Here is a 26,029-nt window from a genome sequence, read left to right as displayed (position 1 = left end):
TTCCATCACCTGCTGCTTTTCTTCCGGGTTGAGGACTTCTGCCTCCTCTACCGAGTTTGCTATGTGATCGGGGGGGATGTGATTTGCAGCATGAATGTGATTCATCTGTCAGACTTTTGTCTTGTTTTGTGTTGTTTTTGGCAGCAGGTGGAGGCTGGGAGGATGGCCTATAAAATGTTTACTTAGGATTTATGCCCTGTCACGGGTTTTTTTGGTGTCCATTATTTCTAGCTAGTCCCGTTTTCATTGGTGTTATTTGACAGATATTCTGTCACGATTCCAGACAAGTTTTTTCTTTAAGTTAAAAAATATTTATTTTTCAGACAAGTTTTAGTCAAAAGTTTTATTTTCATCGGTCAGTTTTGAGTTTTTTTCAAACAAAATAGTGAGTGGGTGGCATGCAGGGTGGCATGCAGGGTCTCCGCTCCCGCTTCCCACATAAGAACACAGGATATGGTGAGGCCAAAAAGGAACACCCACCGAGCCATAGATGGGGAGTCATCGCACTACAGTCTCGTTGGCCGCTGGGTTGGAGACAGGAAGCAGGAGCTACAGAATCCGCAATCCACATTCCACCACACTCCGCGCTTGCTAGCTGCAATCCGTGCTTGCTAGCTCAGCCACCACCTTCCTGCTGGTCCCCATTTTTATGCTAGTGTAGCCACAGCAGTTATATTACTGGCCAATGGCTCACTGGTTACTGCTGACAGCCAACTAGCCACAGCTCATGGCCATCCAATCACAGTTAATGGCCATCTACTACCCGAGCCAGCACCTTTCCACATAAGGCCGGGAGCCTGGAAACTGCTCTCTGGGGCTCTGTCCCCACAGTGGGCAACTTTTGCAATTTTTAGTCAGTAAATTATGAAGTGTACTATATGTCAATTTATGAGTGGGATAAAAGGCTAATTGTTTTATGAAGCAAAGAGCATTGGTACGGGAAGCTTAGAATCTGGAATAATTATCCTCAACCAGAAACATCTGCTGCTTGTTCACAAGTTTCCTTCTGGGAATATACAGTAGGAGGTTATAAACTGTGTGCAGTACTAGAACAAAATGTCCTGGGGGTAAAATGCAACAGCAAAAAAAAGCTGCTCAAAACTACAAACCCTGATCTTACGAAAATTTCTAGGTGTGCATGCTCTTTCTTTTTCCCTCTTTTCCTTCCTTCCCTTTCCTTCCTTTCTTCCCCCTCTTTCTTTTCTTTCTCTTTCCTTTCTCTTTCTATGCCTTCCCACCATGTTTTTTTCTTTCTTGCAAGTGGAAAGAGAATTTGAGCTGAGTAGCTACGTTTTAACCAAGAGCCATGAAGTCTGGCCCCAACATTAGTTGTGCAAATTTGGGGATGTCACTTATCCTCTCTAGGCCTCCATTTTCTATATGCCAGACACTGTCAGTCCTGAATAAGACAGAAGACACCTCTACTTTCATAGAATTCATATTAAAATGGACATAAGGTAAACAAATATAATTTTAGGTAATGATTACTGTTCTATTTACAGAATAAAACAGGACAATGCAATAAAGCCTGGGCATAGGGAGGACTTTAGATAAGGTGGTCATGGATGGCCTTTCAGGAGATGACACTGAGCTAAGACTTGAGTGATAAAAAGAAAAGAGCCAGGAATTTATTTCAGGCAGAGTAGATGACAGATTCTAAAGACCCTAAAGCAATAATGAGTTTGACATTTTTTAGAAACAGGAATGGCCCTTACAGCTAGAATGTAGTGAGCAAAGGAGAGAGAGAAAATGAAATTGTAGATAAATTTATTCATTAGTGGCAAATTCATCAACGCAGTTATAAGTCTAACTAAAAGGCCCATAAGGTTGGAATTCTAGTCCTAAGAGGCCCTGGCTCAAGGGAAGGATGAGCTCATAGGAAGCCTCAGCCACCAGAGGGCCTATTAGAATACCAAATGGCAGAGTGCAAGGGACCTCGGTCTTCAGCAGTGCTGTAGATCTTCGCTTGGCTTCAGCGAAGCCTTTGTCTGTTGATGGTTTTTTTAGTTCAGCTTGTTTGGAAATACCAGAAGTCTCTGCACTGTCAAATCCAATAGCCACAATAACTACAATCCACATGTAGCTATTTACGTATAAATTAATTAGATAAAAATTCAGCTCCTCAGTCATATAGCCATGTTTCAAGTGCTTAATAGCCATACGGTTAGTGGCTACCATAATGAACAGCACAGATGTGAATCATTTCCATCATCACAGAAAGTTCAACTGGGCAGTGTTTTATTGGAAGGTTATTCCTGGAAAGCCCTAGGCTATCCATAAGCACCAATCCTTCAGTCTTCTAGAGGAATCTCAAAACTTCTCCCAAATCTTGTTTTCAGTTTAAAGGAGGACTAGACACTTCCATTTCAGGTATTATAACATATTATCTATTCTAAAAACATGTCAGCTAAAAACACCTGAACATTCTGGATGCAAGATTGAAAACATCCTTTTGGTCATATTACAGCTCTCTCAAGAAAATAAAATTTTCAGAAGTGAAAAATGTGGGAGCACAAATCTATAGAAGAATAGTAAGTAGATATTGAAGCTGAAGTTATACAAGTTATTTCTGGTGTCTAGAAATCTAAAGCCTTGGGCTTTAAATGTGATATTTAAGGTACCAGACAAAAGACCTGGGCTTGAGCCAGGTAAGGAATTGGAAGAGAGAACTTCCCATAGAACTCAGATCTCTAAAGCTCCACCACCTCAATGAAAGAGCCAACTATTTAAAAAATAAACAAAAGCTGCCTCACTAAAGGAGACAAGAAATTTAGGAAACTTATCTGTCCTGACATCTGGTGCTGGAAGGAAGGAAAAAAATCCCCTGAAAATGCATAACCACCGGCCAATCTTCATGCAGGTTTAGAATTCAGATTCATACTGCCTACACGAGCCAGGAAGTTCAAACTGGAAAATCTATTTAAGCCAGTCTTGTATTCTTTATTGACTTCTTACTTTATGCCAAATTGACTCCAGAAGAAATAAATAGATCTATAACTCCTTAAGACATTGAAATTGCAGTGTTAAATCTTCCCATAAAGAAAACGCTAGGCCCAGTAGATTTACAGATAAGCCTACCAAACATTCAAGAAATTATTAATCTCAAGCTTAAACTCTTCAATGAGTAGAAAAAAGGGGCCACTCCCTACCTGTTTTATAAAGCTGGTATAACCTTGGTAACTATGGGGACAGGGCCAGGATTGTAGTTTCCAGGCTCTCGGCCTCACATGGAAAGGTGCTGGCTCAGGTAGTAAATGGCCATCAACTGTGATTGGATGGCCATGAGCTGTGGCTAGTTGGCCATCAGCTGTAACCAGAGAGCGATTGGCCACTAATATAACTGCCATGGCTTCGCTAGCAGAAAATTGGGGGCTAGCAAGAAGATGGTGGCTGAGCCTGCAAGCGGTGCAGTGAGAGTTGCGAACAGTGTGGCTCCTGCTTCCTGTGTCTCCAACCCAGCTGCCAGCGAGAATATAATAGTATGACTCCCCTACTTATGGCTCCGTGGGTGTTCCTTTTTGGCCTAGCCATATCCTGCATACTTATGTGGGGAGCGGGAGCAGAGACCCTGCAGGCTGCCCCTCACGACAAGGGGCCTAGCAAGAAGACGGTGGCTGAGCTAGCAAGCAGCGGACTGTGGATGGTGGATTGCAGTAAGCACGGTGGACTGCAGCTAGCAAGTGAGGTTGGTTGGCAGAAAGAAGTGGACGGCAGGTTGCGGATCATGTGGCTCCTGCTTCCTGTGTCTCCAACCCAGCTGCCAGTGAGACTATAGTGATATGACTCCCCTATCTATGGCTCCGTGGGTGTTACTTTTTGGCCTCACCATGTCCTGCGTTCTTATGTGGGGAGGGGGACCAGAGACCCTGTGTGACACCCTGCATGACTGTAACACATACAGGGATAAGACAAGAAAGGACAATTATGGGCTAATCCTATATATGAACATAGACATAAAATCCTAAAGAAAATGTTAGCAAACTGAATCCTGTGATTCATAACAAATCATGGTCAAATTGAGTTAATGTTAAGCCAACCTTTCATTCATGGTCAAGCCAGGAATAAAAGGCTGGCTTAACATTAGAAAATCTAATTTTATTCTTGGCATTAACAGATTAAAAAGGGGGAAAAAAACACATCCCAGTAGATGTGGAAATTTTAAATTAAATTTAAAACTCAAAATAAGTAAAACTCTTAACTAGAAACAGCAGGACCCTTATAAGTTGTTAAAAAAACATGTACCAAACCAAAAACCTACAACAAATACCACATTTAATGGTGAAATATTTGAAGTATTGTGGGGACAGAATCCCAGAGAGCAGTTTCTAGGCTCTCGGCCTCATGTGGAAAGGTGCTGGCTCGGGTAGTAGGTGGCTGTCAGCTGTGATTGGTTGGCCGTCAGCTGTAACCAGTGAGCCTGTTAGCCACTGATATAGCCGCCGTAGCTACGTTGTTTGGTTGGTTGGCAGGCAGGCAAAAAAGTGGATGGCAGGTTGCCCATCGTGTGGCTACTACTTCCTCTGTATGTCTTGCCTGATTGCCAGAGAGACTGGGGTGCAGGAAGACCCCTTGTTGGGGTACTGGCGGATGTTTGCTTCCTATATCTCCAGCCCAGCCGCCAGCGAGAATATAGTGGTATGACTCCCCTCTCTATGGCTCCATGGGTGTTGCTTTTTGGCCTCACCATGTCCTGCATTCATGTGCGGGGAGCTGGAGCCAAGACCACATGACACCCAGCATGATACATGGTGAAGACAGCAGGGTGTGGTGTCAGCCAAGAATCTCTCCGAAAGGTAATGGAACAGTTTATACGTATGAACTGTTTCAGGAAGTTTCAGCAAGTCCGTGAGGAGCGGTGCCAGGAATTGGAGGCGTGATCTGCTTGGGAGAAATGTTACCCTTCAGTGAATTGGTGGGTCTGTCTCTCAAGCCTCTGGATGGCACACCACCCTGTTGGCCGTGGCGGTTCACCTTCCTTTTGGTGGTCCACTGTGCCGTGGGCTCCTAGAGTTGTGGGCATCTGATGCTGAGGCCTCCACTCAATCGGATGTCTGGCACGGCGAGCAGGATTCCGGCCAGGTAGGAATGGAGTCTGACTCTGGGCAGGAGGACGTGTGGCCCCCACAGTGTGTGGTGTCCGGTGGCCACCGTTCTCAGGAATTGGACCCCCGAGGAGGGGTGGGAGGACATGGATGGCTCTCCGGCCAGCGTGGAGAGAGCCCTGCAGGCTCTGGCTGAGCGGTTGCCGGAGGAGGAGAAGGCTACAGCTGGCCGCATGGGCTGGATGTTCCTCACGGCCTTGCATCGTAACATGGAGGATGCGTTTAATGCAATAGCTCAGGTGCAGGACCAGCAGCCCCGCGTTGGGGGAGGCGCTGGAAGCTCAGGTCCGCCTGTTAGAGGAGGAGCCCCACAGTGGAGACTCTGAGGCAGAGGTGGAAGATGTGAGTGAAGACAATGTAGCTCCCAACCCCCAAGCCCGGCCAATCTTGAAGCAAAAGGTAAAGCATGAGCAACCTTTGGGCCCAGGGGCGTTGCTGCAGGCAACCCAGCTGTGACTGAGTCCACAACCTACAACCCTTACACTCCCACTGAGTTGCAGGAGCTGGGGGGGCAGTGCCGACAACGCCCTGGAGAGCCAGTCTCGGCTTGGCTACTACGTTTATGGGATGAGGGAGCAGACAGCATTCTCTGCTCCCCAGGAGAGATGGAAAAGCTAGCCTTCATGTCGGGGCATCCATCCCTGCGACAAAGGTTACAGAACTGCCACAGGTTGGCCCAAAACCACACTCTAATGAAAAACCACACTCTAATGAAGTGGCTCACTGCTGCGGTACACAGTGTGGGGACAGGCTGGCGAGCTGCCAGACACTGTGAGTCAATGGTAGTCATACACGGAACTTACTCAAATCATCTGTGAAATGGGTATGAGACATGCTATGTTCAACCCTAATATGCGGGGACCGGATGACAAGTGTTTTACAGCCAGCATGAGAGATCTGATTTTGGATACTGCACCTGTGAGTGCTTTTGAATCCTTGGTTGCCATTCTTACACCCTCTGTGAGGCCGTGGATCCATGAAGTTACCATCGCCACAGCCACCCTAGGGGATGCTGAAAGCCGGAGGCAAAGGAAGTTAAGACAGGAGGTCTGAGAAGTCGAGACCTGGAAGCCCAAATCAAATGTAAGGGGGTGAGGGCTGGCCCGGTGGCTCAGGCTGTTGGAGCTCCGTGCTCCTAACTCTGAAGGCTGCCGGTTCGATTCCCACATGGGCCAGAGGGCTCTCAACCACAAGGTTGCCAGTTCAATTCTTCGAGTTCGCAAGGGATGGTAGGCAGCACCCCCTGCAACTAAGATTGAACATGGCACCTTGAGATGAGCTGCGCTGAGCTCCCAGATGGCTCAGTTGGTTGGAGTGTGTCCTCTCAACCACAAGGTTGCCAGTTCAATACCTCGATTCCCGCAAGGGATGGTGGGCTCCGCCCCCTGCAACTAAGATTGAACACGGCACCTTGACCTGAGTTGCCTCCAGGATGGCTCAGTTGGTTGGAGCCCGTCCTCTCAACCACAAGGTTGCTGGTTCGACTCCCACAAGGGATGGTGGGCTGCACCCCCTGCAAGTAGCAACGGCAACCTGACCTGGAGCTGAGCTGCGCCCTCCACAACTAAGACTGAAAAGACAACAACTTGAAGTTGAATGGTACCCTCCCCAACTAAGAGTGAAAGGACAACAACTTGACTTGGAAAAAAGTCCTGGAAGTACACACTGTTCCCCAATAAAGAACTGTTCCCTTTTCCCCCCCCAAAAAAAAAGTAAGGGGGCAAGGTCGTGGGCCTCAGAGAGTAACACGTACGCAGATGTGGCGTGATCTCGTGGCAGCAGGAGTTAATTGATCAGAAAAATATAGACCGACAACCCAATGCACTCTTGTTGGAACTTTGGAAACAGCTGCGTCTGGAACAGCAATTCCGGAGAAGCCTAAAGGACAAATCTGGGAAAGCGTGACCCATGTCCCTCCAGGACTTCATGCAGCCGCTTGAGGCCGACTCCTTTCAGCTTGATTAGGGGTGGGACCAAGTTACCTGATCAGAGGGGAAAAGTGGGGACAGAGGCCCCACGTGGAACTGTCCATACATTGGTCCCCTTCTAATGTGCAGAGGGTTTTGGCCCTAGTTCACACTGGCGCAGACTGCAGTCTTGTTTATGGGAACCCAGAACTGTTTCCTGTTTCCCGGACCAGCAATCTGCATTGATGGCTACGGGGTGGGGGCGGGGGGAAGACTGCAACTGTAAAAGCCGTTTCCTTACCACTGGGTATACGAAGGCTTCCCCCTTGTACCTACAAGGTTTATGTCTCCCCCGTTCTGGAGTATATTCTAGGGGTGGACGTGCTACATGGCCTCAGCTTACAGACGTCGGTAGGAGAGTTCCGTCTCCGGATCCGGGTGGTGAAAGCGGTGACACGCGGGCTTGTTCACCACCCTCCTCAAGTGTTGCCACAGCCCTGGCACGTGGTTACAGTGCGACATTACCGCCTGCCAGGAGAGCAGGAGGAGATTGGTCGCACAATATTGGAATTGGAGAAGGCACATATTGTGAGGCCAACGCACAGTCCCTTTAACTCCCCAGTATGGCCTGTCAAGAAGCCAGATGGCACCTGGCGAATGACTGTGGACTATAGGGAGTTAAATAAGGTGACACCACCATTGCACGCTGCAGTGCCTTCAATACATGATTTAATGGATCGTCTGTCCGCCTGGGGACATATCACTATGTAGTGGACTTGGCCAATGCTTTTTTCTCCATTGACATTGCACCCGATTGTCAAGAGCAGTTTGCTTTTACTTGGGACGGGCGGCAGTGGACTTTTCAAGTCCTTCCGCAAGGAGACTTACACAGCCCTACTGTCTACCATGGGCTCGTAACCCAGGATTTGGCACAGTGGGATCACCTGTCCTCTGTAGCCTTGTTTCATTATGTCGATGATATTCTATTAACATCAGATTCTCTTTCTGATTTAGAGCAAGCAGCTCCCTCTCTTCTCCGCCACCTGAAGTCACGCGGCTGGGCGGTGAATGAGGAAAAGGTCCAAGGCTCTGGCTAATGTGTCAAGTTTTTGGGTGTCGTGTGGTCGGGTAAGACAAAGGTTATACCCGAGGCAATTATTGGTAAGATACAAGCCTTTTCCTGGCCGACCAAGGTCTCCCAACTGCAGACGTATTTGAGTCTGCTAAGATATTGGCGGGCGTTTGTACCCCACATGGCACAAATGGCAAGGCCCTTGTATAACATGATAAAAAGGGGGCCTCATGGGATTGGACAGAGGCTATAGAGCAAGCCTTCGTTGCCACGAAACGGGCAGTGCAGCAGGCACAGGCTCTGCAAGTAGTGGACCCTGGCCGCCCATTTGACCTTGATGTTCATGTAACCCAAGAGGGGTACGGTTGGGGCCTCTGGCAATGGCAGGAGTGTCTCTGGTAGCCAGTGGGATTTTGGTCCCAATTATGGAAAGGAGCGGAGGTCCGCTACTCTCTGATAGAGAAACAGCTGGCCGCTGTGTACGCAGCCCTAGTGGCCACAGAAGCCATCACAGGAACGGCATGGGTAGTGGTTCAAACAACCTATCCTGTCCAGGGCTGGGTGCGTACGTGGACCCAGGGACACAAAATGGGGGTGGCACAGACCACCACTCTCGCCAAGTGGGGTGCCTACTTGGAGCAACGTAGCACCCTTAGTTCAAGCCCTTTGAGCACAGAGCTACAACAGGTCCTGGGGCCTGTGGAGCTTGTAGCCCAGGTAGAGCCAAGCGCTCTGCCTAGAGGGGAGGACTTGGAGCCCTCGCCCTACAGAGAAGGACAGTCCCCAGTACCTGAGGATGCCTGGTTTACCGATGGTTCTAGCCGAGGGGCTGTAGCTGGTTGGACGGCTATTAGTGTGCAGCCCAAAACAGATACCATTTGGTTTGATACTGGGATGGGCCAGAGTAGCCAGTGGGCTGAGCTACGGGCTGTGTGGATGGTAATCAGCCACGAGCCTGGGCCCCTAGTTATTTGTACTGACAGCTGGGCAGTGTTTCGGGGCTCAACGTGGCTCCCTACATGGAAACACCAAAACTGTTGGTAGGACACTGTCCACTGTGGGGTCAAGCCATGTGGCAGGAGCTCTGGGACCTAGGGCAGAGAAAGGAGGTGACCCTAATGCATGTCACAGGTCACTCCCCTTAGTGTCCCCAGGTAATGATGAAGCAGATGCCCTAGCACGGGTCTGATGGTTAGAAAGGGCTCCTGCCACTGATGTGGCCCATTGGCTGCACAGGAAATTGCAGCACGCTGGAAGCCGAACCATGTGGCAGGTGAGCAGACGCTGGGGTCTGCCTTTGAAATGGCAGGAGATAGCAGATGCCTGCTATGACTGTGCCGTCTGTGCCCAGGACAGCCCCCAAAGGCGGAGGCTCCCCTGGGAGACACAGCAGATTACGTGAGGGAGGGTGCCCCTCACTCACTGGCAAGTGGATTACATTGGACCCCTGCCTAAGGCCCGCAATGCGATGTATGCGTTCACAGCAGTGGACACTGCTACGGGGTTGATGTTTGCTTTGCTGTGTCCGGCTGAGGATCAGCGGCATACAGTGGTCGCTCTTACACGGCTGTGTGCCCTCTATGGGTGCCCCCAAGTCATTGAATGTGACAGGGGCACCTATTTTCCGGGCAAGAAGTGCAGCGCTGGGCTGCCAGGATGGACGTGCAATGGTTGTTTCATACCCCGTATAACCCACAAGCAGCTGGCATGATTGAACGCTATAATGGCCTTTTGAAGCAAGGCCTCCGGGTGTCAAAACACCCTCCCACGATGTGTGACTGGGCCTCACGTCTATGGGACGTCCTGAGAGTCCTGAATGAGAGACCACGGAAGGGAGGACCGGCACCAGTAGAAGCTCTGCTATATCCCATTCAGTTACAAGTTACCACCAGTGAGACTCTGTTAAAGCCAGGCTACGGCAGAAATGGAAACATTTTGCTGCCAGCACCCACTTGCTTGAGAGCAGGGGAACGGCAGCAACGGACTTGGCTCTGGCAGGTCAAAAGCCCCCACTGTTGGTGGTTGGGCCTGATAGCCCCATGGGGGGCTGGTTTGACCCACGATTTGCAAGTGACGCCAGGGGTGGTGGCCGTGTGGCCACTGCAAGTGACTGTAGTATACGGAGGTCCCGATGCCGGGATGATTTTGCGGGGAACCTATGTGCTCTCGCTATGGCCTATTATGGGGTCCCCTGTTCTGTTACATGTTGAAACTATGCAAGGGACCGCAAGTACTGCCATAAAGGTCTGGTACCACAAACCACTGGGAAAGGTGCCAGTGGCAGCGACCCTCCTTTCCCAGGACAAAAAGCGAGAATGTATCCTCCCAGATGGAAGGGTTTTGCCATTGTTGGTTCCTAGGACTACGATTTCTTTCCACGCATAGGTGCCTATAGGCTAATATGACACAGGGCCCCTCGTGGAAGATGCTTATCACATAGATTGTGAGGCGAGACCCTGTAGGGGTGGAGTGTGGGGACAGAGCTCCAGAGAGCAGGGGCTGTCTCTCAGCCTCATGTGGAAAGGTGCTGGCTCAGGTAGTAGATGGTCATCAGCTGTAACCAGTTGCCAATTAGCCACTGATATAACTGCCGTGGCTGCGTTGATTGTTTGGTTGGTTGGCAGGCAGGCAGAAAAGTGGATGGTGGATTGAGTATCATGTAGCTACTACTTCCTCTGTGTGTCTCACCCGCCACCAGAGAGACTGGGGTGCAGGAAGACCCCTTGTTGGGGTACTGGCGGATGTTTGCTTCCTGTGTCTCCAACCCAGCCACCAGCGAGAATATAGTGGTATGACTCCCCTACCTATGGCTCTGTTGTTCCTTTTTGGCCTCACCATGTCCTGCGTTCTTGTGTGGGGAGCGGGAGCTGACACCCCACATGACACCCTGCATGACAAGCATTCCCTTTAAAATCATGAATGAAACTAAAATGACTGCTGTTGTCACTTTCAGCATTTTACCAGCATCCTAGGCAGCACAGAAAGACAAGGAACTAAAACTTCTGTTTTTTAAATTATATGATTGTCTTATAGAAACTCAACAAAAACTATAGTCTTATAGAATAAATAATTTACCAGGTTACTTAATATTAGATCAGTATGTAAAATAAATTGCAATCCTTTCTACCAGTAATAGATAAATGTAATTTAAAAATAACTTTTACCGTAACAACAGAAAATATGAAGTACTGAGGAATAAATCTAATAAAAGATGTGATTGACCACATGGAAAAGATTATACAGCTTTATTGAAAGACATTTAAAGCCATCAATAAATGGACACATACCATTTTTATGAAGAGAAAGATTCAGTATCATAAAAACATCTATTCTTCCCAAATAAGTATCTCAATTCGATCAATGTAAATCCAATAGAAAAGTAAAAAACAAAAAACAGGCATTTTCCTGGAACTTGACAAACTGAATGAACAATTTCTATGAAAGAATAAAGGAACAAGAAAAGTCAAAGTGATTTTGATGAGTAAGAGGAGTGGGAAGAACTGACCTACAAGTTATCAAGGCTTATTAAAAACCATAGTAAGTCAGTGTGCCACCGATACAGGTATACACAAACACAGAAATGGAGGAAACTGGGAACCCAGGACTAGACCCCTGCATGTAACAAGCAGTGACATCACAATCAGTGGGGGAAAGGATGGACTAGTCAGTAAATAATGCCCGTTCAAATGGAAATAAAACAAAACAAAACTGGATCTCTGACTTTTAAGCCAAGAGCAACAATAACAAAAACAAACCAAAACAGAATATCCAGATGGATTAAAGACCTACATGTGAAATACTTCCGGGAGAAAATACAGAATTAAGGAAGGACTTCCTAAATAAGACAAAAAACACAGACTACAAAGTATAGGTGAAAGTTTTTATATTAAAAAAATAAAACATCTATTCTTTAAAAGAAATTGTCATTTTTTTTAAACTTCTAATAATTTAGAGATACATACTTAAATATAGAGGAATAAAATAATGCGTGGGATTTGCTTCAAAAGATCAGGGAGTGAGGGAAGAGTAGAGTTATTGTAGATGTAAGCTTATTTCTGAGTGGTAATTGAAGTTGGGTGTTGAGTATATGGGATTCATCAAATTTTCATAAAACAGGTAAAAAGGAAAATGAGAATATTATGAGAACAGGATACCAGTTTTCACCCACCAGATTAGCAAACTTTTAAAATCAGATAATTCTAAGTGTTAACAAGAACATCAGAAAGTGGAACTCATACACAAATGGTAGGAACATAAATTGGCACAACCAATTTGGAAGAAAATTTGCTATCTTCTGTCAAAACTGAAGATGTATATTCTTTACTACCCAGCTGTTCCCCATCTAGGGTAAATGCTAGAAAATCTTACTCATGGAAACATGTACAAAATGTTCATGGACTCATTGTTTTTAATAGCAAAAAAACGGGAAACTAAATGTCCATTTGTAAAAAAAATGTATGACTAAACAGTGGTATATTTACATAATGGAATGAAAGTGCGATTACTGGAGTTACATGCCTCCATGGTAAACCAAAAAACAGGACTTTTCAGAACACAAACATAATACTATTTATGTAAAGTATAAAATCACATAAAAGTAAATATTTTGCCAGGGATACATACGTATATAATAAATTTCTAAACAAAAGCTAAGAATGATAAATTCAAAATTCAAAGTTGTGGTTATTTCTGGTATGAGGAAGGAGGAGAATAATTAAGGGCACAAAGGCAGCACCCGAGGGATTGAAAGGTTGTGCTTCTTAAGCCTGGTGGTAGATCCGTGAGTGTACATTACAGTATGCTTAGTCCTTTGTATGTAATAAAATAATTCAGTTAAAAATATAAAATTTTTTCACAAAATATACAAATATCGACTCATATACCTGAAATAATGTTATATGCCAATGTATCTCAGTTAAAATATATATATATGTATAAATTGTTTTCAGTAAAAGGAGGGGACATGGTAGGGGGAAGTGAGAGAAGAGGCACGAAAGTACACATTGGGAGAACAAGAAATTCACTTCAGTTCAACAACAAACTTACTGAGAACAGAGGAATGAAAACGTGCCTGTCCTACAGGGTACACAGTCATCTGCCAGAAGAAAAATGCTGATTGCTCTCAGTGCAGAGGCGAAGAAGCTACTGTACAGCATGAGTCCTTGCCAGACCTCTGATGAGGCCCCCATGTGTCAAAATATCCATGGGTGGGTTTTTGATCCCAGGTGAAAGGTCTGAGCTTTCCTTCTCTTCACCCCACCTGTTCCCTGCCCTCTCCTGTCTATTCAGAACGATTTCTAGATTTGGTTTTTAATGACACGCACGCAGTAAAAATAAATACAGTTTGGTGCTGAGTGTGTCTTTCATGTAGCTTTCTCAAGTAAACAATGTCACTGGGAAAAAACAGCAGCAGTGTGACTGTGAAGGACTCGATACCTGTGGCTTTCTCCTGACATCTGTTCCAGGGCTTCCCTGGGTAATTGGTAAAACCATCCATGCTGAGGCATGTACTCTAGGCTTCTAGTTCATTCATCAGGTGACAGTCACCTCTTTAGGTGGAATCCATCTCTACACCAGTGTGCAATCCCAGGGGAAGAAGACAAACTCATGTCCCATTAGGCAGGAGGCAAAACATCGGTGGTCATTTTGGTAGGAGCACTTACTACTACCTCCAGTTTTTGGCTTCCTCATGGTCTTCCTGGGGAGTCCCCAGCTTCCTTATGTCCTTCCAGGGGGAGTCCCCAGCTCCCTGGGGGAATCCCCAACTTCTCCATGAACTTCTTGGGGCAGTCCCCAGCTTCCCAGGGCCTTCCTGGGGAGCTCACAGTAAGGGAGCCCTGCTGGGCAATCTGATTCCAGGATCACATACAATGTGCTGCCAACTCTGGCTCCTTAGGCCTCATTGCAACTGTTGGATCCAACGCCCTGGGCTCTCTAACTTGATTTCCAGCTTTGTGCTAACTTTCTGGGTCCCATGGTGATATGAGAAGTGTCACCTGAGGGTCTGCAGATCTGAAAGAAGCCAAATAGAATCACACGGTTTGTCATCCTCCCCAAATCCAGCATCTCTCTTTTCCCCCACAGGTAGCCACTTCTCTACCTTTTCATGTATTTTACTTCTAAACCTGTGTAATATAATGCCCTCCCCTGGATACACTTATCAGAGGCAATTCTTCCCTATTGTTTTACACCATCGTGTCTTACTGAACCAGTGTCCCTCCTGGCATTTTCCCAGCTCTTAGTGGATATCTCCAACCTGACCTCGGTGAGAGGAACTCATACTATGAATACTAATAAAGATAATAATGACTAAGACTCATTGAGGACGTGGCATGCGCCTGTTATGAGTACTTTCCATGTGCCAGGCCTTGCTCTGAATTCTTACTTAGTGAGGGATGTGGCATCATTCTCATTTTCCCAATGAGGAAATCCAGGCACAGAGGGGTTGAGTAACTGCCCCAGGCACACACAATGCTTTCCAGAGCCCGCATTTTGAACTACTGGGCTACAGGGCCTGTCTCCTGAAAGCCCAAGCAGATCAGACACAGACCCCCCTCCTCTTCCCCTCCTCGCATAGCTTACAGCGCTGGACGGCCTCCTTGACTTGGCGGAAGCCGCGCTCAGGACCCTGGCCGTCCACGAAGTACATGAAGCGGAGCTCGGCGGGGTAGGCAGCCCTGGCCAGGCCCGCGAGCAGGGGGATGGTGCGGCCCTCTGCGCCCGGGGCCTGGCTCAGGGCCTGCAGCATCTGGTACCTGCACCACGGGTCGCGCAGGAAGCCGGGCGTGATGAGCAGCACGCGGCAGTGGCTGCTGTCCAGCGCCCGGCACAGCTCGGACACAATGGCGCCACCTGGGGCCGCGTCGCGCAGCTGCAGGAAGCAGCGTAGGCCCACAGAGCTGCCCTCCAGGTAGGCGACCAGCTCCTGCGCGGCCGCCAGGTCCTCCTCGCTGTGGCACACGCACACATCGTAGTCCCTGCTCCAGCGGCCACCGCTGCTGCTGCTGCTGCTGCTGGAGGCGCCCTCGTGTGCGGGCGGCAGATCGGGAGACACCGCTGCTGACGTGGCTGAGCTGAGGCGCGGGGGTGGGGGGCAGTCCTGCGATCTCGGCTGCGGGCTTTCCTGCGACACAGGCATCTCCTTGGGCTTCTTCGACAGGGCCTGCCTGAGCCAGTCTGCGGGGGAAACTCTGCTCAGGCCGGAATTCGCAGGAGGCCGCCTCCTCCTGGCCGCAGGGAGGAGCGCAGGCTGGAATCCCGCCCGCCTTCCTGCAGGGGCCACCACCACCTGACTCTCGGACCTACTGCGCGGCTGCCTGCACATCCCTCAGGCCTTGCCACAAATTCTCAGTGTCTTCCAAGGTTTGGACAAGACACCAGAACTCTGGCTGTTTTAGAAGCCCTGGGATAAGTGAACAGCAAGCGATTACAGTTCATAATACTGTACTGCATATTTGAAAGTTGCGAGGAGAAGAAACAGATCTTAAAAGTTCTCAACACAAGAAAAAAAGGTCTGTGCGGTACAGATGTTAACTAAACTTGTGGTAATCATTTTTCAAAATACATATAATGTTGTATGTATGTCAATTATCCCTCAAAATTCTAAAAAGCCTCGGTGTTAATAACAATATGAAAGAAAAAGAAAAGGAACTGGCTGTGGTACCAACCTGCTGGGGAAAGACAGCCCTTGGATTTCTGGCATTCCAGCCTACCCTGACCACAACTCTGCTAGCGCTGACTAGTCCGCCACCTGCGAGTCTGTAAGCCGATCCATGTGAAGTTGGTATGGATCGGTCAGTCCCCAAACCCACTGTCAGCACTGAGGAGAGGGGGATCTGGGGTAAGGTGGGCTACCCACGGGCTGGCCCTGGGAAATCCTACACTGTTGCTAACAGAAGAGGGCTACGGCTCACAACTCCTGGAGAGCATAGAGCTTAGTGGTTCAGGGCCTACACTTTGGAGTCAGGCAGATTTGATTGTGGACCTGCTTTGCTTGTTGCCATTCTGTATGACCTTAAGCAAGTCAATCCGCCTCCATTTCCTAATCTGTAAAATGGGTTCGTTTTAGTGGTCAATTAACTGAGATAATGCAGTGTCTGGTATATTGTCAGTACTGCATGATGATTTCTACTTAGCTTCCCCAGCTTTTGACAGTGGTGTTCTGGAGATTGATTTGTTTTCCTCTCTGCTTGGCTCCTTCCTCTGAACGGTTCTGGACAATGTAGATGACAAAGGACACCATGTGAGGCACTCAGCACCACGGTCTCCAGGTAGGAAACTGAACCGAGCACACCTGAAGACCTGTGAGCCACAAGACCTGTGAGCCACAAGGACAGAAGGCTCCACCGAGGCATACGTACCTCCTCTCCTCACACACCACAAAGTCTGGGCACTGAGGCCAAAACCGGAGCCCCGCGCGTCGCCAGCCCCTCTGCGTCTCTCCCCTGTGTCCGGGCCAGGCAGGCCTCCCACCTCACCAACGGCCATACTGAAGACTACACTCCCAGGAGCAAGACTGGCATTAGGAGTTCGCTTCTACTCACCAGCCATCTTACCCAGAGGCTTCTTGGACCGGGAGCCAGGAGCTGGGAAGGAGGAGGATGACGCCATAGTGTTGGGTTCAAAACTAACCCCATGAGACCAGGCATTGGTAAAGCAGGAGAAGGGAGGGGCTCCAGTAGTGATCTCATGGAACAGCCATCCTGCAAGAGACAGAGGAAGAGGATCAGAAAAGCTGTACTCACCTTACTCTCAGTCCCCGGGGGTGGGCTCCAGTGTTCCTTCTCTCCTAATGCCTGACAGAGGCCCAGTCTCTAAATGAGTCCCTCAGCTCTCATGGGGGAAACACCACTATGATTGGGGCTGGTTTCGAGAAAAACCCAGAACTGTGTGGTGTGGTTAGACTTACAGAGTATGAGTTCAGCATGACCAGTAGAGTGACTGTTCTCTGTTCTACCTGGAGTGCATTTGGGATCTGGGGAAGGGCAGCTGGCGGGCAGCTCTTTACAGAGACTTCCTGTGTAGATGCTAAAATGGGAGAATGACAATTACGATTTGGACAAATAATTACGTATCTAGGTAAACAGGTGCTGAGCAGAAGACAGAGAACACATGTCAGAAACCTGGAGAAACTTTTCATCTAAGTCTGCCTTCCCCTAAGTAACTTGCTCCATCCACCCATCCATCCATCCCTCTATCTACTCCACCTGTGACATGGAAATCATACTAGAACCTGCTTCTCACCAATATTGTGAATATTACACGAGATAATTTATGTTAAGTGCTAATGGTACATGGCATAAAATGCCCAGAAAATAGTGTGTTAGTATGCATTTAAAATCATCTAGATATTAGAGGGACATATTATGTTCATGGTTTAGGAGACTCAATATTGTCTTTTCCCCAAACTAACCTTTAGAGCAATGCTACCCCACATTCCAGGTTTTTGTTTTGGCAGGGCGGGGGTTGGGGGAGGGAAATGGGGAGGAGAAGGATTGTCAAACTGCTTCGAAATTTATATAGAAATGCAAAGTACCAAGAATACCTCAGATGCGGGCAACTCACTGTGTTCTCTTCCCACCACAATGACCAGGATGTCCCTGACGGGAGAGGCTCTTTCAGCCTAGGTTTCTGGGAGGACACCCTGTGTAGCAGAGCCTGACCTGATCCAACACAGAGCAGCAAACCATGGGCTGGTGGAGAGCTTGGCTCTAGAGCTGTGGAGCAACGGATGGAGGACTGCTTTCTCACTCTTTGCGGGATCTGGAGAGTTCAAACAAACCCCCTGGGAAGTCATACAGAAACAACTTGTATTATTAGACACAATAAAATAAGGGGTTTCAAAATTTTTAAAATATCATTCTATGTTGGACAACAATGCTTCGTTCACTGCTAAATGCTAAGCACCCTTATGCCAAGCTGATGAATGTAAGATAAGATACTGTTGATTCATGAAAATATATCCAAGTTTGAGAGAGAGAGAGAGAGAGAGAGAGAAACAAAACAAAACAGCAGCACAAGTGGGGGCAAAAGGAAGAGTTGCGATGGGTACAGGAACCAGACATGTATTTGAAAGAGAAAAGCAGTCAGCTGCTAAGCCAGCCTAAAGCACACAAAAAGGTGAATAAGTAGCATGTGTATGTGTTTCTTTTCCTGCTTTCTACTGTCTGGGTTTCCGGCAGCCTAAGTGCTCGGCTGAGGTGAAGACACTGCCTGATGGTAACCACTGCTAGGTTTTGAAATCCTTTTCCTGGTCAGGGGTTGCTGTCTCTCGACATCTTTAGTTCAACATTTCAAGATATCCTTTTTCCCCTCCAATAGGAGACATAATGTCACTTGGTTTTTACAGAATTTAAACATTTTTTCAATTTTGTTATAATTTTAAAATTCATTATTTGGCCTTGATGCACTTAAAAACTGGAGAATGATTTGATATTTTTAATGATAGCCTAAAGATAAAAAATTAACATAACATTTGAATCTACTCAACAGATGTAGATTTAAAAGTTTCAGTTTCTCATTTTATGAAATGAATTGTCCTTCTGGCAATGCATGCTGATTTTGGGTAATTGCCTTTTTTCATTGCTTGGTTAATAAATCCAGTTGCCCGACAGCATATGCCACTGGAAGTAGGTTGGTATAGCCCTTGTGACTAATGTTATGGAAAAGCTTTTTTTTAAAAAATTTATGGGGGTGATAATTGTTAGTAAAATTACATAGATTTCAGGTGTACAATTCTGTATTACATCATCTACAAATCCCATTGTGTGTTCACCACCGAGAGTCAGTTCTCCTTCCAGCACCATATAAGAAAAGTTTAAATACAGGAAATAACGGACAGAGGATAATTGAGCAAGATGGAGATAAGTTCCATTAGCCATATACACTGTCTACTTCCTGGAGTCTAAAACCCCACAGCACCTTCCTTGTTACGATTCAGTTTTTGTGCAGCTCAGGCTATAGTGTTGGGCCTAAAACTAACCCCATGAGACCAGGCACCGGAAACACACCTGTGGAGCTATCAGACTCAAATATGTTTTAATCTTTACAAGGTTTAGTAATAGTCATATATGGAGATTTAGGATACAGTTGTCAAGCAGGTAAGATAAGGAACTTAACTCTCCAACTGGAAGGTCTAGTCACCAGCTCTGTCAATTCTCTGATTTGCTGTGTAGACTTGCCTATAGTCACTTTTCCTTGTGATCTTAAAAAATTCACAAAGTAGAATGATATATACCTAAACATCTACTTAGTAGATAATTACAAAGACTTGATAGAAAATTAGTAAAGACCTTCATGAAAAGCAGCAGCATGACACCTTTGGTGTTTTTTGAACTCTTTTTCAATATCACATAAGAACTTATTATGTGAGGGCAATATTATGACGTTTCACTATATAAAATCCAAAGTGTATGAAGTATTATCCAATTTCTAAATGGTCTCCAATATCTATTATATAGGGAATGTAATGAAACCTATGAAGGTATATGATTAGAATATGTACCTTATATAATTTACATTATATTTATGTTAAAACCGTAATCTCTATCTGTGGTAGACAGGATAGTGGTCCCCCAAAGATGTCCACATCCGAATCCTCAGAATCAGTGAATATGCTCCCTTACATGGCAAAAAGGGACTTTGCAGATGTGATTCAGGGTCCTGAGAAGATTATCCTGGATTAGCATATGTATGTATGTGCTGCACGTGTGCGTGTGTGGGGTGTGTGGGTACAAGTCCATCTTAGCAGACTGGAGAGAGACTCCCTAGGTGACTCTGAAGAATTTGCCCTTTGTGAGAGGGCCAGGTGTCAAGGAACTGCAGGCAGCTTCTAGAAGCTGAGAGTGGTCTCTAGCTGACAGCCAGTAAAAAAAAGACCTTAGTCCCCCAAGTGCATGGACATGAATTCTGTCAAAACCCACCGGGCTGAGGGAGCCTGGTGGGGGATCTTTCCCTACCCGAGTCTCTCGGATGGCACTGCAGCCAGGGGAGACTCCAGCAGAAGGCGCAGACAAGCTTTGCCTGGAACCTTGATGCACAGGAACTATGAGGTAAGAGATAGGTGTTGGGGTAAGCTGCGACATTTGTGGTAATGTTTTGCAGCACAGTAAATGAGGACAGAGACCAACCGCAACGATGGTTTAAACCGCCAGTTCCTGCGCCCCATCCCAAATCAACTGAATCAAGTCTCTGGGCATAAGGCTTGGGAATCTGACCTTTGAACAAGTACCCCAGGATTCTGATTTCCCTATGGACTGGCCTAGTGGGCCACATAAGTGGTTCTCAAACCAAGCTGCATATTATCACCTAGAGAGCTTTCTAAAAATATTGATGTCCCTGGAGATTTTTACTCAACGGTTCAGAAGTGGGGTCCAAGAATCAGTATTTTTTAAGAGTTCTCCAGGTAATTCTGATACAAGGAACCATTAATCTCCATTTACATTGTTACTTATATTTATAAGCTGTGAAACAATTGAAAAGTGCCCCACACTTGGGATTGATTTTATGAAATAAAGTCCAAACTACTGATTTTACCATAAAGTCAGACTTAAGATCGAATGCTAGCAGGCAGAAAATAGTCACAGAATTCTGGTTAATTAACTGAAGTCTTTTGACCTGTCTTAAAATAAATCATGTTTGCTGAATATATAGCAAGGCACATATGCTTTCAGCACTACATTTTGTAAATTTTGAAAACTTTAAAAAGACGTCAAAAAGTGAGTGTGTGTGTGTGTGTGTGTGTGTGTATCCACTATTTTCAGTTTTAATTATAAATCAAAAGTATCATTACTTTGGTTATTAAAGTCCAAAACCTTGGCTGTATTTCAGTCACATAGGAGCGTATCTAATTGACCAAACACTGATGAGAAGCATTGTAATTAATGTTGCTATATTTTGCAAAAAGTAGCAAACTGGTTTTTGGAAATTTTCAGTTTCTTAGGTTTAAAAATTCCTTTTGTTTTGAAATTATATCATCTATGTTCTAAAGGTCATTTTCAAATAAATTGATGTGAGTTTATTTTGTATTTACTTTGCTGTAGGTCTCATGTAAATATGCAGGCATTGAATGTAATATAGATTGTGTCAGCAGTGAATTTATGGATGGATACAGTTTACAAATTATGCCAATTATATACCCTTATACATTAGTCCCCTTTTGAGCTTACAAAATGACTACTTTTGATATATTTTTGAAAAAGGCGGGGGCAGGGGGAGCAGGGCTCTAGAAGAGGGTAAACGGGGGTAAACGGGGTCTAATACCTGATGATGGAAAGAGAAGTGACTCTGGGTGGTGAACACACAATGTATTACAGAATTGTACACCTGAAATCTATGTAACTTTACTAACAATTGTCACCCCAATACACTTTAATTAAAAAAAAAAAGAAAAAGGCTTTGGGGGAGTAGATAAAAATACCTCAGATCTACAACAATGCTGAGGACTTCCCCTACCAGAATAACGGAGACTTTTTATAAAGCAACAGTAATTAAGACAGCGTGATATGGATGCACAAGGACAGACAAACTAATGGAAGAACAGGGAGTCCAGAAACAGACCCACATCTGTACAATCTGATTTACGACAAAGCTGACACTGCACTGCTGTGAGGAGAGAAGGTCTTTTTAATAGAGGGTGCTGGGTCCATTCAGATAGGGGGAATAATGTGAATCTTGACCCATATCTCACACTACATAAAAAAATTAATTGCGAATGGATAGTAGACCTGAGTGAGAATAATAATATAGCTTTTAGAGGAAAATACAGAGGATTATCTTCCTGATGTTTTAAAAATTGAGATATAATTGACATACGACATTATGTTAGTTTCAGATGTACAACATAATGATTCGATATATGTATATATTGTGAAATGAACATCATAATTTAAGTCTAGTTAATATCTGTCACCTCACAGTTACGTTTTTTTCTTGTGATGAGACCTTTTAAGATCTGCTCTCTTAGCAACTTTCAAATATACAATACAGCATTATTACCTCTGGTCACCATGCTGTACGTTATATACCCATGACTTATTTATTTATACATAACTGGAAGTTTGTACTTTTTGATCCCCTTCACCCATTTCACCCACCCCCCAACCCCTGGGGTAGACAAAATTTTTTTTTAATTTGACTTAAATAATACAACCATAGGCAAAAAAACATGAATTGGACAACATTAAAATGAAGAACTTCTGTCCATCAAAAGACATCATAAGGAGAGTGAAAAGGCAATCTTCTGAGAGAGAGAAAAGATATTTTAAAGATACATAGCTAACAAATATCTCATATTCAAAATATTTAAGAACTTTTACAAACTAGTAAGAAAAAGAGACAATCTATCAGAAAAATGGCCAGAAGAATTGAACAGATACTTTGCAAAAAGGACATCCAAATGACCAGTAGATACATAAAAAGATTCACAAGTCATTCATTTGTCATCAGAGAAATGCAAATTAAAACCTCAGTGCAAAACCACCACACACTCACTGAGCAAAATGGCTACAATGAAAGAGACAATATTAAGTATTGGTAAGGGTGTGGAAGAACAGGAACTCACACAGCGCAGGTGGGAGTGTAAATTAGTACAACCAGTTTGAAAAACTGACACCCTATACTAAAGCTGAACATACACTATCCAGCAATTTCACTCTAGGAATAACCCCAACAAAAGTGCTTACATATGTTCACTGAAAGACAATCCTGAGAATGCCTTCGCAGCACTATTTAAAAAACAACCCTAAACTGGCAATAACCTGTGTCCATCAATCCAACTGTCCAGCAGCATGTAGAAATAAATGGTGGTCTCGCTGTGCAGCACAACATTGCAAGTCAATGAGAACAAACGATTTACTGCTAAAAAAAACATGCATTTCACATGTTGAGTATAAAATGCCATATACAAAAAGTATGTAAGGTACAATTCCACGTACCAAAAGCTCAAAAGCAAGTAAAACTATTTTATGATGTTGGAAGACAGGACAGTAGTGATTGGAAGTGAGCGTAAGAGGGCGTTTGGAAAGCTAGCCATGTTTTATTTATTCTCGCTGCAGGTTGCACAGGAACTGGTCACTGTGTGAAAACTGGGGAAGCTGTACATGTATGATTTGTGAACATTTGTTAAAATTTGAGAAAACCACTAGATGTGACTTCCTGTGACAGTCAATCATTCCTGAGCCTTGGTGCCCCTGGGTGAGGTGTGTAGCCACAGAACTTGCCCTCTTCTGAGTTGCATTTATCAGGGTCCAGTGTGATTTCTAACTCACCCGTGTGTCTCCAGGAGGAGGAGGGGCTCGTGTCAGCACTTCTCACGCTGCCCAGCCCACGGGAGACGGTGAAATGACTGTGGAAAAAAAGCTTGGCAGGTCCTTACCCTAAATAAATCCATGTTCTTCCTGAAATACCGCCACAAAGAAACATCGTCGCCATCCGAGGAGCAGAGGGAGGGAAGCACGGGGTAGCCCGTGGGAAAAACAACCCGACCGAGCCAGGCCCTCCCCCCCACTCAAGGAGGGCTCCTAGCGCCAGCTTCTTTCTGCGACACGAAGGTGACAGCTGCCTCGGGGCCCTTTTCGGGCGGGTCTCGGTCTCGTGCTCTGGGTGCCGAGGCCCCCGGTCCGCGCGCAGGGCTGCGCGTCCCGCCCGCCCGAGGGCGCCCTCCCACGCCGGCCCCGGCGCGGCCCCACGGCCCACCGCTCCCCCTCGCCCGCCCTCGGCGCTCACCTGCGCGGGGGCCCGGCCGGGCCGCGGAGCCGACGGTGACCGGCGGGCCAGGGCGCGGGAGCGGCCGCCCGGCCGGAGGGAAGTGCGGCGCCGGCGGCACTGCCCCCGGAAGCGCCCGGCCGCGCCCGCCCCTCCTGCTCCGCCCGGCGGCTCCGGGGGGGCGGGGGTGCAGCCCTGCCTCGCCGGCCGCGGAGGGGCCGTCCCCTCGGGGGGCTCGCGGGCACCTGGGCAGAAAGTCGCGAGCAGCCCTGGCCCCCAGGCACGGCCGCAGCCTCGGGGGGACGGTCCCTCCGCTGCTCCGGCTCCGCGCGGCCGCGGTCCCCGCCGTGACCCCTCTGTCCCCAGGTCTGCTGTCTGCACCCGCCTCTGGCAAGGGTCCTGTGGAAAGCGTCTCTCACGTCCTTCCGCAGATCTCCGCAGGACCGCGGTTCTTCTGCGCTTGTGCTCACGCGGCCCAGTCCCCGCGTGACACGGGAGTCCCCGGGGCCAGGGACCCACCTGGGCCCCGACGGAGCACAGGTGGCAGGTAAACACTGGCGAGCCAAGCACAGCACGCGCTCCGCACTAGCCCGGCGCTGGCGCGGAGGGGAAGGCTCGGTGGGTCCTCGCAGCTTAACAGGGGCGCTCGGACGCGCGGCCGGCGGCCTGGAAGCCGAGTGAAGCCGCGTGGGAACAGGACCCACTGATGCGTCCTTGTTACCCAAGGGCCGCGCTTGTGATCTCCGAGGAAGGAGCTCCCGGGCGTGGCGCCAGATGAACGCCTTCTGGCTCAGGCCCGTAGGGGGGTGTCTGTACTGAGGGGCCGGTGCACTGGGGGCCCCAGGAGGCCACCTCGCAGGCTTAGCGCGGGCGGCGGGTCGCTGTCCCTGCCCGTGCCCCCGGCGGGTTCCTGCCTGTCTTTCAGCACCGAATTCCCGTGGCTCTCCCTCTTTCCTGGCTCTTGGCGGCCCCCACCCCCACTTCTCAGGGGCTTGTTACCTCGCTGGCAGCACTTCTGTCCTCTCCTCCCTCCCTCCCCGAGCGGGTCATCAGGGAGGCCCACCTCCCTGTTTTGTTTCCTTCTTCTCCCCAAAGACTACTTGGGGAGCAGGCCGTTTTACTAGCTGTCTCCTCCCGTTCACTTCTCTCCTCGGAACAGCTGCCCACACCGCAGACCCACCAAGGTGCACTTCCTCCCGGAGCAGCTCGCCGAGGTCCCCTTGTCTACTTGCGCTGCATCCAGCCCCCACGTGCATGTATACCATTGGCCATCCCTCCTGGGCTCCTGACCCCCCGATTCTTCTCCCGCCTTTGGCCACCTCTCCAGCAGCCTCTCTGGTTCATCATCCCTTAGGGGTGGTGGGCTCCCTCCAGCCTCCCCCCTTAGCCCCCTACTCTTCTACCCTTGCAGTGCTGCTGTCCTCTTCCATGGTGTCCACATCTCTACCTCAGCCCAGACCATCCTAAGGCTACCATAAATTTAACCTCATTAGACACCTCTACAGGTGTCCTCCAGGCACCCTTAGCTGAACATGTCCCAAAGCATACCACTCATTTGTCCCTCATTACTCCTCGCCAGCCTTCCTCATCTCTAGGAAAGGTATGATGACACCCCTCCTGTCGTCCAAGCTAGAGGTGGGATTCTTCCATGATCCCATTTGTTGTTGCTAATGTAGCCTCTTGGATCCGTACACTTCTCACCATGACAGTACAGGCCACCATTGTGTGGACTATATAGCATTAGCCATCTGGCCTGCTTTGACATCACCATCTGCTCTCCACATAGCAGGCAAGGTGATTTTTCTAAAAGGAACATGTGATCATGTCGCTTCCCTATTGAAAACCCTTCAGTGGCCTCTGCCCACAGAATGAAATCTAAGTTCCACAGCATGGCTCTTCAGCCCCAGGCCCCATTGTACCTCTTCTTTCCCTCCAAGATCTAGCCAGAACAAATGACTTGTAGTCCCTTGAATCTTGCTAGTTCTTGGTCCTAAGCCTTTGACTGGTTTTCTGTCAGCCTGGAATTACCCGCTTCCCGCTCTCGTCCCCACTTCCCCCTGCATTCACTTCAAGCTGCTCATCCTTCAGGTTTGGCCTGCTGGTGTATCTCTATGTAGCCCCGGACCTGGCCTAGAGTTGGAGATGAATAAGTACCAAAGAGAGGAATGAACACATTCTTCCCCTCTACAGCCACACCCCTGCAGGAAGTCGTGAAAAGGAGGCACTAGCTTGCCAACAAGATGCCT

General features: G+C 47.4%; 1 protein-coding gene across 6 annotated transcripts; it reads right to left on the bottom strand.

Annotated features, from left to right (window-relative positions):
• Positions 1–9,973: 9,973 nt before the first annotated feature.
• Positions 9,974–23,953, bottom strand: TIRAP (TIR domain containing adaptor protein). Of its 6 annotated transcripts, none has more exons than XM_081037554.1 (7): positions 23,805–23,953; positions 23,348–23,424; positions 17,646–17,865; positions 16,990–17,108; positions 16,625–16,783; positions 14,664–15,257; positions 9,974–14,093 (listed from the first exon to the last, which is right to left on the bottom strand). In XM_081037554.1, exons 5-7 carry the CDS (start codon positions 16,689–16,691, stop codon positions 14,074–14,076), a joined length of 681 nt encoding a protein of 226 aa, XP_080893680.1. In that variant the 5' UTR covers positions 16,692–16,783; positions 16,990–17,108; positions 17,646–17,865; positions 23,348–23,424; positions 23,805–23,953; the 3' UTR covers positions 9,974–14,073. The 6 variants fall into 6 exon arrangements, with proteins under 6 accessions (XP_080893680.1, XP_080893682.1, XP_080893677.1 ...); XM_081037556.1 differs by having other exon boundaries at positions 16,637–16,783; positions 17,744–17,843; XM_081037551.1 differs by having other exon boundaries at positions 16,990–17,843.
• Between the last annotated feature and the right edge of the window lie 2,076 nt (positions 23,954–26,029).

This window comes from Rhinolophus hipposideros, assembly GCF_964194185.1.
Source record: "Rhinolophus hipposideros genome assembly, chromosome: 24".
Classification (NCBI taxonomy): Eukaryota; Metazoa; Chordata; class Mammalia; order Chiroptera; family Rhinolophidae; genus Rhinolophus; species Rhinolophus hipposideros.
Note: the sequence above shows the minus strand (reverse complement) of the source record. Positions and strands in the feature narration are given on the sequence as shown.